This window comes from Hakea prostrata, chromosome 8 (genome assembly GCF_041222555.1).
Source record: "Hakea prostrata isolate BN-2017 chromosome 8, UWA_Hpros_2, whole genome shotgun sequence".
Taxonomy (NCBI): domain Eukaryota; kingdom Viridiplantae; phylum Streptophyta; class Magnoliopsida; order Proteales; family Proteaceae; genus Hakea; species Hakea prostrata.
Window position 1 is genome coordinate 6853769 of NC_142607.1, and position 19972 is coordinate 6873740.

The window sequence follows — 19972 nt, forward strand, 5'->3', positions numbered from 1 at the left end:
TTACATCACGGAGGAGATAAACTAATTCATTTGAAAATGCAACCGGTTATTGAAGAAATTAGACATAGAGCCTATTTCATGACCCCTTGTATTTATGTTTTTAGTTATAGAGTTACTAATGCCTTGGTAGATGCTCTAGCTTAGAAGGCTTTGGTTATCCAGTATTTGATAGTATGGTCATATGTCACTCCATGGTTGGAGAAGTGTTAGTAATTTTGTGGACGTGAGTTCGTTATTGGTTTCTCAATGAATTTTTAGTTAGCAAATAAAAAAAAAAAAAAAAAAAAACCTTCAATAGTGATATTTACTAAAACGTGGAGCATAAAGAAGCAATTCTGTTCGGGGCACATGTGAGGCTGGTGACGATACCTAGGGTTATCGATGTAATTTCACGATAACCCTAAAAGCTCTTCATCACTCTCGTCTCTCTGCACTCTCTCGACGCTCTGGTTATGGTCTCTCTCAACGGTAATAACTCGCAGCCTTAGATAAAACCTCTCGTCTCTCTCTGCTCTCTCTCAACTCTCTCTCAACTCTCTCAACTGTCTCGCTCTCTCTCAACTCTCTCTCAACTGTCTCGTCTCTATCTGCTCTCTCTGCTCTCTCTCGTCTCGCTCAAGGATCTGGGTTGCTGGACTCTCTCGAGTTTGTCTGCCTGCTTTGTATTGGAGGTTGAAGAAGAGCATCAAGTTGGGCAAACCGATTTCGCGAGAAGAGGAGCCCTTGCATCTGTGACTGCCCTCCTCCTTTGTCTCTCAGCAATATCGCCCGTGGTATGTTTTTGTCTACTCGGTTTTTTCCCCAATAATTTATCGTTGGATTGGAGTGAAATTAAGGGTTACCCATTTGACCTCTGGTTGTGGATTCTGCTCTGTAGTTCGAGCAAGATTAAGAGCTTTTGGTTGTGGATTCTGCTCTCAAGGTCTCTCACCTCGTCTCTCTCATCCTTATAAAACTTGAATTATATTATACGCGCGACTTAAATACTTATAATACTTTCGATAAGGGTATTTTCGTAAAAAAGAAAAAAATTCTGAAAACACAAAAGGAAAAACCTCAGTACCGCCAAATCAAACGTTTTCTTCCTCTGCTTCTCTAGCTGCTTCAACACTAGCCGCCGTCGTTGCTAAAGCGGTTCCTTCTGCTCCTTCTCTGTCTCAGGTGACCCACTCTACTCGCCAAATAGTTGCAGCAGTTCATATCTTTTCCTTCTTCTCCGTCGCGGCGTCTCCTGGTGGTGGGATTCTGAGAAGCAGAGCAGTTGAGGTTAGCTAAATATACCTCAGAATTTATTTTTCAAAGGGGTTGTGTTTGTCTCTCTGTGTTATTATTCTTTTCGATTCATACAGTTAGTGCCCGGAACACATAGCAATGAAGAAACTTTCTTCTGTTCCAAAGGGGTTATGCGAAAATTTCTTCTTCACCCCCTCCCTTTTTTATACAATAAGAAAAGAAAGAAACCGAGATAGACCCAATTTCTGCAACCTATTAGCAGCTCTTGGCATTGCAAGTCCCCATCATGAACTTGGTAACATGAACCGAAATTGCTAGGGAACTTGCATTGATGGGTGTTTGTCTTTCTATGAGGGGACTATGAGCTGATGGGTTTCCAAATTAAGTTTGTGATTATTTAGGGAAACAACAAGCCTGCCCTGTTTGTCACTTGTGTTCATTGTGCATTCTGTGGCCTGTTTTATTTATTATTTAGTTTATCTTCTTGTAGCATGAGCAGCTCGCCCTTTTGACCTTATAACCAAATTACATGTTCCATATTCTTGATAATCAGTAGGGTTTTCATGTGTAGTGCTGGGTTGCACTGATGCATCTTCTCAAAGTTCCATTGGAGAGTGGAAAATGAAAAATTAAAGCTGCATTTGGAACTATGAGAAGGCTGCGAAGGTCCCATGTTTCATTTTTATGATGAACTTTATCTTTTGGTTTGCTTGATTTATATATGACAAATGCTATATAACTTGTATTTTTTTTTTTTTTTGGTTAGTGAATGTTTCATTGGATTTTCATGGTTCTAGACATTATGGTGTTAGCTTTTATTTGATGGATTTCATGGATGACATGATGGATGTTGTGTTGGTTTCTCTTTGACAAGAAAGATCGTGTGTACTCTTTTCTGTTGTAAATGTCTGTAATATAGGTCTGTATTAAACATGTATGTATGTGTTCATATCATATTCTTTGGAAAGTATTATTGTCATCTAGCCTTCAATTGCTGTAAGTGTCATTACTCGCACGATTTCCAAACTCACTAACTAAACCCATTAGGGAGAGTTAGAAACTTAAAATATCACTTGGAGGTCCCCTGTTTTGTATGATGACTGCCTCATAAAACAAAGCTGAGAACTAATTATGGAGTCTTTACCTAGGGACAGAACAAAAGATAAGTGATTAAGAAGTAATTAATGAGAAATACACAAGCACAAGATATTTTTTTTTGTGAAGCCCTGCTGGGCCTGACCAGTTAAACCTCCGTAGACTTAACCAGATACCTGGAACCAAACTGATCTACACCCTCAAACATTGCCTCTCTTTAAAAGAATGACATAATGGGTTTTGTTTCTGTCGGTTCTGAAATTTTCGCCAATCAGATTTTAGTATATATGGTTTCTTAAAATGAGATGGTTTTGAGTTCTCTTTACATTGGTTGTATGACGGGTGATGTATTCAATTCTTTAGTAGAGACAATTTGGTATTGTTTTGGAACACATTATGTCTTAGTCCCATTTTTTATTTTTTATTTTTAAGCATTAATGTTTGGTGAGATGTTGTTATTGATATTTCAATGTTGTTAAATGATACTATAGTCTTAAGAAATAGGCAATGTCATATTATATTTCCTTTAGTTGTGAGGTTTCTTTTTGACAAAAAATATTGTCTATATGCTATGATTTGCTTACTAGGTGGTGAGTTTCTGTTAATATACCTACATGCTGAATATATGCCTGTATTTTTGCTTATACTTTGGCCTGCCAAACATTTACCATCTGAGCATTTTGTTTCTGTATGTATTTGTATCCATTTGATTCCGTTCCAGAACTTAACTAAAATTTTGCCTTGTTAACCTTTACAGTTAAATACTTCATTGGTGCTTGTGCCTCTGTTTCGCTTGAATGGGAATATTCGAACCCTTTCGTCCTATAGGGTATATTACAAGCAGTGTTCCCTTCTCTGTGCGGAGGTTGGGAACTGAAACTTTCGTCACTGTCAGCGTTGGAAAAGCTTGGCAGGTTTACAATGTATGTTCTTTTTCTTGATGCATTCCCCTATAAATCTTCTAGTCTGTTGGGTTTTATTCTTCAGAAGATTGTGGTAGTCAACTTATAACACTACATAGGGTTTCTCTTTGAGCCCCTGATGGTTTTGTTGGATGTGGAGTGAAGTACATAAATGGGGATGCTTGGTTTGAAGTAAAGTTAAGGTAAAACGTTCTATTTATCCAGTAAAAAAGGGGTAAAGTATTGTTAGAAGCGGGTGGAGATTCCAATATTTTCAGATGTAATAATGCAGAAAATTTTCCAGATAAAATTTTATTGAAATTTGAAAAGGAAGAAACATGTAAGTTCATAATAATTTGCATTAGCACATGAATATTGATTTTCATTGTAGGACATTTATTTGATTACACATTTCATTATTTTGACTAGCCATTTGTTTCAGGCTTTCCGTAGAGAGTTACTTTAAGCTTTTCAAAAGTGACATAGCTAGCTCAAACTACTTTAAGCTTTTCAAAAAGTGACATAGCTAACTCAAAATTTTCTGTTCTATACAACAACAACAACCACCTCTTAACTAAATTGGGTTGGCAACATGGATCCTTGCCTTTCAGTCAGCTCTATTTGAGGCTATACTTGATACAAGGCTTAATTTGCATGTCCTTTCTCACCACTTCTCCTGAGATTATCTTTGGTTTACCCCTAGCTCTTTTAGTTTCTTTGGTCTAGATTAAATCACTTCCCTGATTTGGGGATTTTAAATGCCTCCATTGAATGTGGCCGTGCCACCTTAGGCGACTTTCTTGTAACTTATCATCTATCGGAGCTATTCCTAAACCAGCTCTATTATGATCATTCCTCAGCTTATCCTTCCTAGTTTTGCCACTTATGACTCATCCATGTTAGCAATCTCATTTATGCTACAATGAGTTTATCTATGTGATGCTTCTTAACAGCCCAACACACTACAATGTACATCATAGCTGGTTGTAAAACGGGTACTATAGAACTTCCTTTTGGGCTAAACTTTTCTATTATATGTGCTATACAATTCATTGAGATTAGAAAGCTTAACATTTTGGCATGCACATAAATATGATAGAGCTAATGTTCATTTATTACTTTGGAGGTTAGATTGTGATGAAAAATCACTATTAGTTCTATATTAGCGACGATGAATTTGAAAACAGCCTTTGCTGTAAAGCTGGGGTAAGGGTGTGTAAATTGCTACTTCCAAACCCTGCAGCAGTGAAAGCCTTGTACATTGGGTTGGTTTTTTTATTAGCAGTTGTGAATGTTTACTCAGCCAATGTAATTTGGATTATGTGTGAAAAAATATATATTGTCGTGGTTTTTTTTTGCTGCCTTTCCTCCTTGCTTTTGGTACATGATGTGGAGCCTGTTTATTTTAACCTTAACCAGAAAAAGAAAAACATCCTATAAAATTTCGAATTTGACAAGATTGCTGAAAAGCCTAAACATTTTCGAAATCAGTGTTATAGTTGATGTGGATATCAGCATGGGGAGTTCTCTCATCTTCTACCTATTTTCCTTTGAAATCAGCCTAGAGTTGATGGGTGTGGGGGGTTGGGCATATGCTTAATGTGTTTGACTGGTCATAGACCTATTCCATTAGGCCAGAAGTTCAGTATCTAGGTCAAGTACGAAAATAGGTTAGTTTATTAGTTTAATTCGTCTAGTTATGTAATTTTGTACTTGAGTTATAAGGGAAGAATAGGTTTTTTCTTCTTATATAATATTTCAATTAAGAATTTAAGTCAGTTTTATGTATGTTCCTAGTATAAATCAGTTGTTAAGTCGGACTTCTTATGTAAGGCTATAAATAGCAACCCGTCGATTAGATTGGGGAACAGTTCTTAATGAACAAATTCTAGCTTCCCTTCAAGCACTCTTATGCACTTCTATTTTGGTTCTTTCAATTAGGTTGAAGATCCAAGCATTAGGAGTTCTGGTTCTGTCAGTTATTTTGAAGGTCCAAAGCCTAGAGGGTTCTAAGTGTGATCAAGCTTAGAATCTTGACAGTGGCTGTATAGGACAGCCTTTAATCCCCATTTTCAAGTGGATTCCAAGTCTCCAACTTCATCAGGCTCCATCCAGGTATCTGGCGGTGTAAACTCCATTCACCTTCTCATAGAGTCATATCTTCCTTGTTTCTATTTTACTTTCTTGAATATTTGGAGTTTCCCAAGACACCCAAAACTTCAAATATTCAAGGTTAGATCTATGCCATCATCCCTCATCCCTAGTGACTTAAGGTTCCAATTTGACCCCATTCTGACCACCCAATTTCAAGATAAAAATATTCTTTGTACTCCCTAAGATCACCTAAACAAGAACCCTTATATAATTTAGCATCCAAACCTGACCAAACTTGGGGGATCATATCCCCATATAGTTACCTACATCGCCTCCAAGTTTCTCCCCATTCCAATAACTTTTCATCTCATACCTCAAGAACCTGCCCCGTCCCACCAGACATTCCACCATTCTAGATCTCTTTAAAACTAACACTGTATCACACTTGATACTACTCTATTTCAATTAATCCAGCTGGGGATTCATAGATCACTAACCACCTTACTAGCAAGTCATCCCATCGTGGCTCATTTCACAAAGAACCCCCCATATCCCATTACCAAAATTTGGAGAAAACCCTTTCTTGGTCCCATATGAGTTGGTTGTCTTAAAAGATCTTGGAAGAAGTGATCCTTATTATATTGGGGTTGCATTACTATCCTTTTTTCCTTTTAGAGTTGAACATGTTGACAATATCCCCATATTGCTGGAATGGTGATGCCTCAAGTGAATGAGGGCCAAGAAACCAATATCAGATAGATGATCAGCAGGGTAACTAGGGTTCACACAATCTTTGGCCAAGGCTTTTTTAGGTTTGTAAGGCTCTCGGATGGGAGTATCAGGTCTTACTTAAGGTGCACATCTAGGGTTTAAGAAATCTGAACTGAAATTGTTCTTAATTTCAGATTTCAGGTTAGGATTAGGGTTTGGAGAGGGAAAACAGGGTTGGGGTTGGGATTGAGTGGTGATAGGAGTGGAGGGAATATTGGTCTAGGAGGGGAAATTCTGATGGTGGGTCTGTGAGATACGGAAATTAGGGTTTGGGGATATGGAAAATAGAGTTTGGCGGAAGAAAAAGGAAGATCAAAGAGATTAGTAAGTAAAAACATCAGTGTAAAATGGTGGAAGATGAATGGGATGAACTAAATGGTTACGTACCAAATATAGTGGGGCTGGGATGGAGATGGATGGATGGAATGAAGGCAGATCAGCAGTTTGCTGAGGGATAATTTCTAATTCCTTCAATCAGAAATCCTTGATGCTCAACACTTTGATCTCTCTTTGCAACAAAACTCTCAATAGCATCAAATATGTCCTTCTTACAAGCATAGGCTGTCTATTTATAGCCTTTATTACTGACTCCTCGTCAAATTAAAAACAGAATTTAATTAGTACTTCTATCTTAAATAGAACACTTCAAATAGAAGTCTTACTCATCTCAACCTAGACTGACTCAAATATGAATTTTAGAACAGATGAGGACTCCTATTTATAATTATTCCCGAGCTGGTCGGACTATCAAAATTACTAAACTACCCTGTGGTTTCGTTTGTGCTTCTTGTGCCGTGGGTAGCAACCTAGGCTGCTGGGAAGCGGGCCGAGGACTTCTTTCGAGCCTTGGGACTCTTCTTGGGATAGGTCTGGTGACCTACATCAAATGTATCTATAGGATTACCATTATGTGGATGTTTTCTAAAGGGGCAGGCCTTGGCACAATGTTTGGTGGACCACAATTGTAGCCTGAGGTCCAAGTTATCTAAACAGCCTCATGGCAAAAATTGTTGGGGTAAGGCTGCATGGGAAATTTGCGCCCTCGGACTCTGCTTGTGTGGAAACTTTCATCACCAGGTTCTCCCTTTGTCATTGATTTTGAGTAACCAATTTGTTTGGTCAACTGTTAGGTATACGATGCACTTTAATTGAATATGAGACCTTTATGCAGCAGACTGCAGGTCATAATTCACATGGCTGGGACGAATGAGTTATTTAGTCAAAAGACTGGGTAATGGAAGATCTTTGACTAATTAGATTACAGTATTCTGTCTTGGTTGGTACCATTTAAGATATGCACTCCATATATGAAACTCTGCCTGAGATTTGCTGCAGTTAATATAAGTCTGCTGAGCCAATTGATTTGTTGTGCTTGTTTAAACCTCAGGTGTATAAAAGATGTTATCCTTAGAACAAAGTTCAGATTGATGTTTGCAATGGCAAACTAAGCAGATAACATCAATCTAGCAAGCAATTTTATTAGTAAATTCAATCCTTTCTTTTATGTAATCCCATTTTACTTATGTTTTAAAACAACTTCTTTTGGGATTTGTAGTGTGGCAAACTAATAATGTATGTTACATATGCCATACACTTGTCAATTTGTTTTGTATGTAGAATTTTTTTATTTGGTGTTTACTGATCAACTTTTTACTCCTTTCTGTTGCAGTGTGCTAAGCTGTCGTTGGTGCTTGTTGGTAAGGCTTTGGTTTTTGAGCTGCCTTGGTTTTACTAGGTTTTTTGTGTCCATGTGACACCTGATCTGAGAATTTTATGGATTTATATAAAAGCTGATGGGCAGTGACCACCTGACAGAGTAGAAATTTTGATGTATTCTTATTATGTGGTTCGTTTCGGTATTTCTTACAAATTGAAATTGGGGACCCAAGTCCTTGAATTTTATAAGAAAAACTCTTTCTAGGAGAATGCTGGATTGGTCTTCTGTAAAATTTCAGATTCTAATCAGACAAGTAAACAACCCCCCCCCCCCCCAAAAAAAAAAAAAAAAAAAAAAAAGAGAGAAATATGCCCATGCTTCCCTGTATTTATCACTGTTTATGTATTGTTATGCACTCTCTTTCCTAAATTTTCCAGTAGTTTGTCACCCTCCATCCTAGATCTTCCCTGTATTTTTCACTGTTTGTGTATTGTCACCTACTCAGATAATTAGATCTCTGACCTTCCATATGCTGACCTGTAGATATGTGATGGTCTCAATCAATATGTTTGCTACTTTGGGCTAATCTGATTTTGCTTAAACTCTTACTATGTTGCTATTTTCTTCCTTTGGCAAGGTTGAGATTTTCTGTCCTACGGGCGGACAAATTTCATTTTATTTGGCCCCAAGAACTTCTGGCCTTCTGTTAGCGTTATTATATTTTTACTTTTACTTCTAATATTTATCTATTTGTCTGATAAGTCAGCAGTCATCCATAAATATGTTGGTTGTAAGTTGGAATATTCTTCCTTATCTTGCTTTTCTTGTGACTGGAAACTTTTATGAAGGTCCTCAATTGCCAAAGAAGATACGAGCTCTAGCATCCTATCGGGACTACACATTTGCTGCATATGGGAATAATATTGGCGTTTTCAAACGTGCTCACCAGGTTAGTAGTGTGGTGCTTGGTTTCTAGAGAATTGTAAATTTGATTTGATGAAGAATTTTGGTTATCCGATGCTTATTTTAGTATAACTGTTATGTTCATTTGTACATGTTGATTTCCTATTTTCTTCACTGTGAATGGTTCAGTATGGACGGAGTTATGGCTTGCCCTTCTTGTATTTTGTTATCTAGAATTGGTAAATATCCTGCTTCATGCTTCTTGTAGTAGATTGGTTTTTTTTGTCTTTTTACCACCCAGTGTCTGAAGATTTATGGAGTCATGATTTTAAACATAATTATCTAGTTGTAATACTCAAGTGTATTAGTAAATGTAATGAAGAGAAACGTCTGCTGGTGTTTGACCAGTTGAAGAAGCTAATTGACATGGAAGGTGCGGGTATATTGTAGCCGTGTAGGACTAGGTAAAAGATGACCCAACCTATGAGAGGATTGCAAGTTCATTAATGAATAGCCATCGGTTTAACAACCAGCACCTCGGAGAATAATACCCACAGCAGCAACAGGCCGTCCAATGGTAACAAAATTTGGCATTTTGCGGGCCAGTAGAATAGAAGGAAACATTAATTGCTAGAAAAGATGAGAAGGATAGAAGAAGGGGTACAAAAGGGAATGGCCTCTCCCCCGTGGCTTCTTTATGCTCTCCCCCCTTTCTTTCCATTCCGAGCTACTATTCAGAGTCCCAGAATAGCACCTTATCTTCTCTTCCTTCCTCTATTGCCTCCTCTATTCCCTCAATTATGCCCGCCAGAGCAGATCCTTCTTTGATCTGCTATACTTATGGTCATACAAAATCGATGTGGCTCGCCTTCAGAGGTAGGGCATCATATTCATACATTGCATTGTACCATGAACCCACCAATAGAGTATGTGAGTTAACACTTACCAGTAATCCTTGATACTGGTGCTGTTTACCCACACAACCTTGTACAGATTTGGATGTGGTTCTATTTGCAATCCAGGCTTATCCACATCTTCAAAGACAAAACAGGGAATGCCTCTGTCAATTAGTATGCTCCATGGTTCTAATTCACTGTGTCTGGAGAATATTGTTGAGGTGATCTTCCTTGTTAGGAACCTTGTGTGTGGTCAAATCGGACCAAGAACATAGCGAGATTGTCCTTTCCCATCACTGTCGTTACTGTTGCTTTTCTAGGTTCATGCTTCACCACCAAATGAACTATCTTGAGATTTATCTCTCTTCTGGAGCAAGAGAAATGCAAGAATCTCTTAATGTGAGCTTTCAAATGGTTGGACATTGAGAAAAAATATGCTCATTTACTTAATACTTTGCACATGGAGTGTTAACTTGCAACCTTTGGCATCATAGAGGGCCTGTTAGAGCTAAGTCTCAAGGTGGGAAGTAAGGACATTTTGGCCTTCTGGCATAGGTCACAATGGGTAACTTCTGGCTTTCTGTTGGACTTCTTTGGTGGAGGAGGTTGCTTTTTGATAATGTTACCTTTAGAGAAGCTATACAGAAAGCTCCTCCAGTTGTATGACCTTTTCAGAGTGTTATCTATCTGATATGCTACCTGTACAGTGTGCATCATGCAAGCTTCAAAATTTTGGTTTGGAGGTTCATCCATTCAGCCCCAAAGTCGAGATGTGGCAGGTTTTGACCAACAGTCAATTTAAAACCTGGTACGAACAACTCAAAACCCTGGTTTCAAGACCTGAAAAGTGAAAACTAGATTCTTCTTCTGATTTTCATTGCTTCCTATTTTTGACTTTAAAAAACAATCCAGAAATTAGCTTCTCCAAAAAAAAAAAAAAAAAAAAAAGAAAAAGAGAAACACCTAAGATGGTACTTGTAGTGTTGATCCAAGTTCTCTACTGGGACAGCTTGGGAAGGCAAAAGCCAGAAGCCAACAGAGAAAACTGCAGGTTACTTTGCCACCAAATAACAAAGCCCCAGGTTTCCCTCCAAGCAAAACAAACTCCCTTATGTAGAATGAATGGGTTCAAGTTTTTATACTAGCCTTGTTACAGAATTTAGGCAGATTCCTCGACTAGAACTATTTCTTGATTCGTTTTTTCTTGTTTCATTTAGGAAGTCTTTACTTTCATTTGGATATAAATTATATAATTGCCCTTGTGGCCTTTCTATATAAATACCTTCCAAGAGGTTAGAGAACTAACAAGATTTCTCTTCTTTTGGTTGTCTTCCATATTTCTTCTCATCTTCTTCATTTGTTTTTTCATTATATTATCTCTGGTTGATCATTTGCTCTTGTGTTACAATTTTTATTGCTTAAAAGTTACAATTGTAGGTGGGCTGGTGCAATGGTAACATTGTTCCATTGTGACCGTCATGACTTTGAACTTGGAAACTGCCTCTCTGTGAAAGCAGGGAGTAAGCTGTGTCATAGTCCTCTCTGGATCCTGCAGTGGCAGGAGCCTTGTTTACTGTGTGTACAGATCCAAAAAAAATCGATTATATATCAAAATGATGGAGAGGGGTTGTTGGAGTGTATAAACTAGAGAGTGCAAATATCCAGATGTCATGTGAGGTTTTTCATTACCTCCTTGAAATGTACTCTTCTACCGAATTATATGTCTATAAACAATCAAGTTCTATTTGTTGCTAGTAATATAGTGTCTGAATCTGTTGTTAATGTAGATGACACTAAGAGTGGCATTTTGAACAGGTAGCAACATGGACGAGGCATAATGATAAGGTCAATTGGTTACTCTTGTTTGGCGAAAATGTCTTAAGTGTTGATGCCATGGGTAATCTGTTCATTTGGCCTTTCAAAGGGCTTGATGAGAATCCTGCTCCAATTGGACACATTCTCCTAGAAGACAAATTCAATCCTAGTTGCATAATGCATCCTGACACTTACATAAACAAGGTTATCTTGCATTCCATGAAAAAGTCTCTTTCAAAGTCTAAAGCTTGGTTCTGTACAGTTATTTGCCTTTTTTTTTTGATTCCAGTTCCTTTTGGAGAATTATGGGAGTCATGTAATGTGCAGGTTATAATTGGGAGCCAGGAAGGTTCACTGCAGCTTTGGAATATTAGCACGAATAAGAAAATTTATGAGTTCAAGGGCTGGAATTCACCTATATTTTGCTGTGTTTCCTCACCCGCATCACATGTAGTTGCAGTTGGCTGTGCTGATGGGAAAATTCATGTTCATGATATTCAGGAAGACAAAGAAATAGTTACATTCAGCCATTCTGCACGAGGTGCCGTGACTGCCTTGTCGTTTAGAACTGGTAATCGAGGCTTACATCTTATATGAAGAGTATAGGTGTTCGTAATTCTTGGTCTTTTTACACTGCATCTGTTAGGTATCTACTGGGCCTTTTGTTGTCTGCCTAAATGTGCAAGTATGTATGGAGAACTTCATTTCTTCTTTGACATGTAATCCTTAAACTTCTGTGGTCTTTTTTTCAACTGAGTGAAAATTCATCCTGTCTTACAGATTTAACTAACGTTTGGTAATTCAGTTGAGCCTCAAAGTTCCATTGTATCATATCAGATGTTTAAAAACTTTACAAAAAACTAACATTACTCAATAAGAATCCTGGAAAGTTAAGGGGGAAACCCATATATGATGACTCTATGGTCTAGATAAACTGGAATTTGACAGGTGATCTATCGGTCTTCTTGTGATGGTTCTCCCTAGTGCTCTTAGTACAATTGACCAAGGACCTCCCTATTCCCCCACTCCTAAAAACAAAAATTAACGGATAATTATTTTTTTGGGCATACTGGGTGATCTTTGAAATTATTTTCTGAGCCCATTGAAATCATTATTTATTTCAACATATAGAAAATTGTCTGCTTTGTCTGGTGAAATAAAAAATTGATGGTATGGTGATTTGAACTGTTATGATTCACTCAGTGGGATCCACAGATAGCAGTTTGCGTCAGTAATTTGACTGGTTGGTTTAGTTGGTTATGTATATATTAGTCCCAATGAACTGTGTCATTCAGGCTTCTAATACTTAAAAAGTGTAAGAACTGTGTGCAAAAACTCGTGCAAATTGCTTGATTAGTTGGTGGTCCATCTCCAGTGTTCATTTTGTATTCCCTTTATGGAATTGCTTTTAGATATAAGAATTGCTGACTTCTGGTCAGGGGTAAAAGGAAACTGTTTAATTTAGTCTAAACAATATCACTATCAAATGGCTCAAACTCAGCCACAAAGCAATGGATTAACTCTTGGTTTTTTAATTTGTATCATTACGTAATTCTGGGCTAATTAATCCCACCAGTGGGGACTTGCTTCTGGCAGTGGATGGTTCCACTTTGAATCCTACATCTGAGAAACTCCAATGTGTATGCTGTAGTTGTGTTTCATAAGGGTAGCTATTGTATTTGTTGATTATTTGCATACTCTTACGACTTTCGCCTTTGATTTTTCATTTTAGATGGACAGCCTCTACTTGCATCTGGAGATTCATCAGGTGTCATAAGCATATGGGATCTTGAGAAGAGAAAGCTTCAATCGATCATAAGAGAGGCCCATGACAACTCAATAACTTCGCTACACTTTTTTAGTAATGAACCTGTGCTTATGAGTTCTTCTGCTGATAACTCTATAAAGGTAACATGGTACTGTTTTTCTTGAAAGTAAGGTGTCATCTTATTGAATGCTAATTTTGTTCTTAACACATTACAATTTAACAGATGTGGATATTTGACACGAGTGATGGGGATCCTCGCCTTCTACGCTTCCGAAGTGGCCACAGTGCCCCCCCACTTTGCATTAGGTAAGAATCTTTTATAGTTCTTTTCCTTTTGGTTTTTTTCATCAATAATACACAGACAAGGGATCAAGTTTGAACAAGTGAGCCTGCACGGTTCAGCGGATTGGACTCATGGTTTTTTATTATTTTAATCCTGGCACTTCCTAGCCCTATATACATGCACACCCCTGCTGCCAATGGCCCTCCTCTTCCTAACAGACAGTTCTGCCCACACAGTGAGTGGATAATAAAAAAATTACAAAGAAGAAAGCCTGCAGAACAGTGACCGAACAAAAATAAAATTAAGAAAGAAGAATAGATGGGCGTGAAGGAGAATATAGAGAGTAAGATTAATCCAACTTTAGCACTTATGGACTGCTTGCAAAACTGACCAAGACTGGAATAATAGTATAGTACTATTGATGCGCATCAAATTCAGCACCAAAGAGGCCTTCTTTATTTAGAATAGTGTGCCCAGCCCTTGGTAAGGTACCTCGAAGTTTTTGATCAAAGTTCTCTGTGACATTGAGCACAGAACCTATTGGTTCTCAATTTTAAACTACACAACCCATTGCTGCTCCTCTGTCCAGGTAACTGGCAGCCAGCACCCCATCCTGCATCTCCTACACTCCCCCAGCCTTATTATTATCGCCTTGAATTTTCTTGAATTTTTGGACTTCCAAACCCTAATACAATAGACCACATATCTTCCAATTTGCTATTCAAATGCAACCAAACTTGGAGGATCGTATCACTATATACTTACCTACATCCGTCCTAGTTTTAGCATATTCTGACATCTGTAACCCTAGAAACCAGAACGTTCTTGAATTTCATACTAAATGAAACCCTAAAAACAAGAAACTAGATCTAGCTCAATGTACCCATTAGAATGTCACCATTCCACTAAATCATTGTCTTCATTCCTCTTAGGTTCCATCCTATCCAATCATAGGAAGTCTAGGTCTAAGACTCCCAACCTACATCTTTATGAAACATCTATGTAACTAGTTAACAACTTCTTCTACAGATATCTAGTTGATCCCTAACTTTACAGCTGAGACACAACCTCTTTAGCCCTTCTATTGTCGCACCATCTGAATCCCATAGCCAACAATTATCCTAGGAACCTCTTCTAGGATTTCCCTAATTTCTGGACAGACGGTGATGTAGCCCCAATTTAATGAGGCCATTTCTTCCAAGATCCTTTAAGAGAACCAACTCGTAGTAGACCAAGAAAGGGTTTCTTGAAATTGAAATTTTGGCTATGGGGCTATGGATGAACTATGTAGTGTGACCTCAACTGGATTTGAACTAGTGACCTTTGACTTCCCTGGTTTGGTTATTTGGAATTAGTAGTACCAAGGTTGATGGGGTGTTAGTTTTGAAGAGATTTGGATGGTTGAATGTATGGTTGGATGGGGCAAGTTCTTGAGTGATGTGAACTGGATTCAGGACCACCCAAAAAGAGCCCAGGGAGGTTACTCTACGGCCTTACCAGCAACCCAGGGAATTTCAGCCAGCATAGGGGTATATTGGTCATTTGGGTCCCCTGGTCAAACCCAATCTGACCTAGGTTGATTCAGAGTCCTGTTTGGAGTTTAGATCAACTTTTATTTTTGAATCGAGTCTTTGGCTGCTAAGATAATAAAATATGAAAGAGTCCAAGTCTAGGCAAGAGTCCTAATTAGAGAAGGATTCCTTTAGTTGGATACAGTATGTTAGTAGGATCCCATATCTATTTTTTGTTTTTGAATTTGGTTTTGTTTTGGTCAAGTTATTGAAGAGTCGTAGTTAGGTTGGGATTCCCAAATAGCAAGGGACTCCCCTAGTTATAGTCCACTTCTTACAAGGATTTTGTATCCACTTTTTTTAATTTTTTTATTTGGATCATCCTAAGATGAGTTATGATAGAGTCCTTGTATGAATGTGTCTCTTGAGTCCAAATAGGAGTCCTAGTTTGATTACTTTTCTAAGTTTGAGTCCCATTGTGAGATCCTTCTTAAAGGCTATGAATATAACCTTTTTACTTTGTAAAGATATCAGATTCTGATTATTGAATAAAATTTGAGATTTTAAGGTGCAAGGTTGGAGTTGTAGGTTCCTAAGGAGAGGAACTTGCAGGTGCTGTGGTGTGAGATTTCTGCGGAATTTTAAGGTTCTTCAAGCTCCCATCCCCCCCCAAACACACAAAAAAAAAAAAAAAAAAAAAAAAAAAAATCCTAAGCCTAATTAAATGGGTCCAGCACCCCTCCCTATCGCAAGCCTCCCTCCCCCTTACCCTTACCCTACGGCAGCATCCCCTCACCTCATGTCTTCTTCTTTTTTAATTAATTTTCCTGAATTTTTCTCAAGACCTAAAATTCAAGGTCAGATCTACGGCTTTCTAACCATTATATCTGTCCCAAGCTTTAGGAAACTCTTCCCCCCAATACTAGTGACCTTGTCTCTTATTTCCAGGCCAATTGGACCAACCAAACTCTAGTCTAGACCCTAATTCCTATGCTGCCTTAAGTTCCCAAAAACCCTATAATCCCTAACCATACCTTCAACTATAACTTTCAAGCCCTTCATCCAAAACCTAATTCTTTTTAGGATTACCTTCGCCAACTCCTACTTGAACTTTGACTATAACCCTAGCCCTATCCATTCCCCTAGAAACCCTAATTCCATCAAGCCCTAACTTTCAAAACCCTAAATTGAAAATTTCAGTGCTGAAATTAAATTTACACCAAGGTTTAAGAGTGAATCTCATCAAATCCTAAGTCTAGTCCTACCTGATCCCTTGCCAACCCATTCTAAAACCCTAGACCCTTCAAATCAACTGTGTTCCCTCAATTGTAGAATATTACAAATCCTAGTTCACTACTGAATCACTTGAAGAGGATCCGGAGGTTGAACCTAGATCTGGGGCTTGCATCAATCAATTAAGCCCTAATTCTTGGTTCACGTCATTGAGATATGGGATGAAGCACAGAATTTGAAGGGAATAAAGGTAATAATATAAGGATATGATCCTAAGTTTGGTTGGATTTGGAAGGGTATTTTTTTGGGGGGGGGGTGTTAGGGAGTGAAAATTCAAGAAACTATCTATATCTTGAAATTAGACAGTTTAGAATGGCCTAATGGGGTCAAACTGCGATCTAAGGGAGTTGGGGGGGGGGGATGACTTTTGGCTAGATTTCCGTACATCTGAATATCTGATCACCTGCTCTTGAGTTTTGGCATATCGTTATGTAAAATGAATTTTTTTATAAGTTTTAAATTATATATTAAAAAATATATAAATTTTCTCCTACATGAGGTGTAGGTCATTCATAATAGTCTTCTCATTCTTGACAATAAGTAAAACCAAATTGGGTTTTAGTGGTGAAACTCTTTCCAATGGACTTCAACTGGTCTGAAATTTGGGCATGAAGATGCTTAATATCACTGAGTAAATCCGTTCCAGAAATGCTATGAACGGTTGCACGAAGAACCTGCAAAATAAAAAAAGTATGAGTCATGTTCTTACAGTTGATATCATAATCATCTCATGAAATCAGAATCTTATATCCCCCAGTTGGAAAGGAATCTAAGCAACAACTAAAGAGTTATCTTCCAGCACTGAATTTGAATAATTAAAAAAGAACAGAGAAGGAAATCAGAAGAAAGAAGTAGAGGGATATATCAAGAGATACTGAAGAAAAAGAAAAAGAAGCTGCCGAATTTTATGAATATAAGAACATAACAGATAAATAGAGTTGTTAGAAAACAAGCTTTAAATAATCAAAACAACAGTTGAACGTGAACAGAGAGAAGAGAGATGAAGAAACAAGTAGAAGAGACTTGTGATTCTAGCTAAAGAGTCTAGAATCATAGAGTCCTTTTATTTATAGCTTCTAATGAATCTAATACAACTTGAGATGCAAGTAATTGTCCTTTAGACAAAACAAACAAAAAATTACAGCTTTAATAACTTCCTAGATCCTAAAATAGGAAGTTCTGAAAATAGAAACTACCACCAAAATAGAAATTATGCTTTCTACAAACTCCCAAAACTTATGTAGCAAGACTCATATATTAAAAATAGAAAGTAGAATAACAATACTAGCGTAGTTGTACTGTTCACATGAACAGTAAAATAGCCCAAACTTGCGTATACTTAGACAAGAGTAAAGATTCTGAAGAGGTAAACATTGCCTGCTGAAGGACCTGCAATGGCAACTAATCTATCCTCTGTTTGAAGACGAAGACAAGGCCAAGAAATCTGGAGAGAGGCTACCGTGTCAGAAGTTGGGGAAGGGATGCTTGTTGGGTCCAAAGTAAGGACCACAAATGAGGCAGAGCAAAGCTATCCAGTTAATGGATAGCGTTCTGGTGTGGAACATCAGGTGGGCAACTAAGCATTCTCTACTGGAGGCTGTAGATTAAAGCAGTGGATTCCCCACAATAGGTGCTGTATCGTAGCCATCTCAGAGTCTATGATCTGGATCAGAATGTAAAAGAATTGATATCAGATTGAAGCAATCTTGTAATCCCATCACCATAAGAATTTTGGCAATAAACTATGGCTTTTCTGGGATGGTTGCATCAAAGTGCTTGACTCAGTTGTAGCAGATCAGATTCTCTCTCTCTCTTAAGGTACGGTGTGAACCTCTGAATGGATATTTTGCAGAGCAGGGTTGGTTCAGTGGCGCGAGTGTTCTTGCTTTTATTTCTCGCCAAAAAAAAAAGATGAGATACTGAAGAAGAAAACAGATTCCTTCGAGTGAGGGAGAAGAAGAGGTAAACAGCCCAGGGAGGTAAATCAACTCCTTTTCCCATCCAACCTGAAACCTACGATGATTCCTAGAAGAGAATCTATAGACTCAAAACAGTCCTGTGCCGTTATTGAAACTGAAACAGAACTCTGCTCCCACTTCAGAAGACCCTCAAAATATAAAATAGAAAAGCCCCTGAACTTCAATGCCTGAAATGAAGAACAATGTCTTGAAGAAAAATGCAAGAGATGAAAAACAGCTTCATGAGGCCCTGAACAAGAGGAGCTGAGCAAGAGAGGAGCAGCGTCTAGGGAGAATATGAACAAGGTTTATGGAGGGAAACAAAAAATGTTTTATAAAAGAATGTAATTTACTATTTTAACCCCACATATACACATTACAAGCACAGGGTCTTTTGAAAGCCACCACAAAAAACAAATGAAGTTAGTTTTCACAGAAAATAAAAAACAGGTCTCCACTTGTTTTTGGTTTTGTATTTTTTTAACTAGAAATAGGCTGCATAAATTGTACCAAACACTACTATTTATATTTATTTGGGCAAAAATAAAAAAGAAAAACTATACCAAACACTACCTTAACTTCAGTTTTTGTCTAAAACACTATTTTAACTTGCTTGGACTTACTAGAGTATCCTAGATCCTGGATATTGGATCCTAGATTTATTTTTGGTATTACATGTAAGAAACTTCATCTTTTATATATAATCGGTTGAATGCACTTGTTTTGCTTACCTAGTTCTTCTATTTTTGAATGAATATCCTTTAAGAATTAATTTTGATAAAGTAAATTAAACATTCCTATAGTGTCTTCATTTCCATGAAGGTAAAATAGATATTCTTATAGTACCGTCATTTATTTTCTCAAGATTATTTTAAAAATGTGAATGCTCTTGGCCGGGTTTATGAATCAACTTCCTGGATCTTGTTTAGCGGCCCTACTAGTCATGCCTGATTTGCTTAGTTTCCAATGGCATTCTTGAGTTATGAATATACTTGCAGGTTTTATGCTAATGGAAGACACATTTTATCTGCTGGTCAGGATCGTGCCTTTCGTCTTTTCTCTGTTATTCAGGTTTGGCATCAGTATGATTTTTTGTGACATTGCGTCTGTTAGTGATTAACTTTATGTATCAGTAAAACATGGTAGATCAAATGTTTGCTTCTCCATTTTATAATGGATTCTTATCCTACGTTGATAATGGGGCTGAGTTGATAATTACCATATGTAAATTCAGGCGCATGGTACACGTTGGTACTTTAGTGCATTTCTCCGTCTGAGTCAGAATAAATATGTTTTTGGGCCCTATGTCCCCTATCTTTAAAATTTAAAGTAGATTTACTCGCACGAATCTCAGCAATGACTTGTTCTGATTCTACATATTGATCATTTTAAACTAAAAGAAAACTTTTTGGCGGAATATTCACATTATGTAGAATATCATGACCCTCAATACTCGATAATTACAGACAGGTCTGTTAACATAGAAAGACAGGATGTCCATGACGCGTACGTTTGGGATGAACCAAAGCCTCATTGAGTTTGATGTTTCCAAAGTTTACACAGGGTGCAACTTTTGGTTGTTTTTACTACTGAGTTCTGTGCACGTTTCTTACCACCTAAGCACTTCGCAGTTTGGCTTAATTGGAAGTTCATAAAAAAAGGCGCACAGTGCATGAGGTTCCCTAATGCAAAAGTTAACCTCAAACCAGGGAAACTAGCAGGAGATTGATTGCAGTGAGGATCAAAACAATGTGGATGAACAAACTCAATAAAACCAGAAGTTTTATCGCTTC

The 19972-nt window shown here is 37.7% G+C and overlaps 1 protein-coding gene across 5 annotated transcripts in view; it reads left to right on the forward strand.

The window, feature by feature from the left end:
* The first annotated feature begins 337 nt into the window (after nt 1-337).
* LOC149006550 (transducin family protein / WD-40 repeat family protein) overlaps nt 338-19972 on the forward strand; it is a 41242-nt gene continuing 21607 nt past the window's right edge. The window contains exons 1-11 of one of the 5 annotated variants that reach the window (XM_089165726.1): nt 573-773; nt 878-922; nt 1162-1266; nt 3086-3251; nt 7765-7792; nt 8601-8701; nt 11367-11570; nt 11694-11937; nt 13099-13274; nt 13358-13440; nt 19178-19250. In XM_089165726.1, coding sequence (XP_089021852.1) covers nt 3126-3251; nt 7765-7792; nt 8601-8701; nt 11367-11570; nt 11694-11937; nt 13099-13274; nt 13358-13440; nt 19178-19250 — 1035 coding nt within the window. In that variant the 5' untranslated portion in view covers nt 573-773; nt 878-922; nt 1162-1266; nt 3086-3125. Of the gene's footprint in view, nt 469-572; nt 1267-1804; nt 1900-3085; nt 3252-7764; nt 7793-8600; nt 8702-11366; nt 11571-11693; nt 11938-13098; nt 13275-13357; nt 13441-19177; nt 19251-19972 lie in introns of those variants that run through there. The other 4 variants (XM_089165725.1, XM_089165727.1, XM_089165729.1 and 1 more) reach the window with 4 other exon arrangements.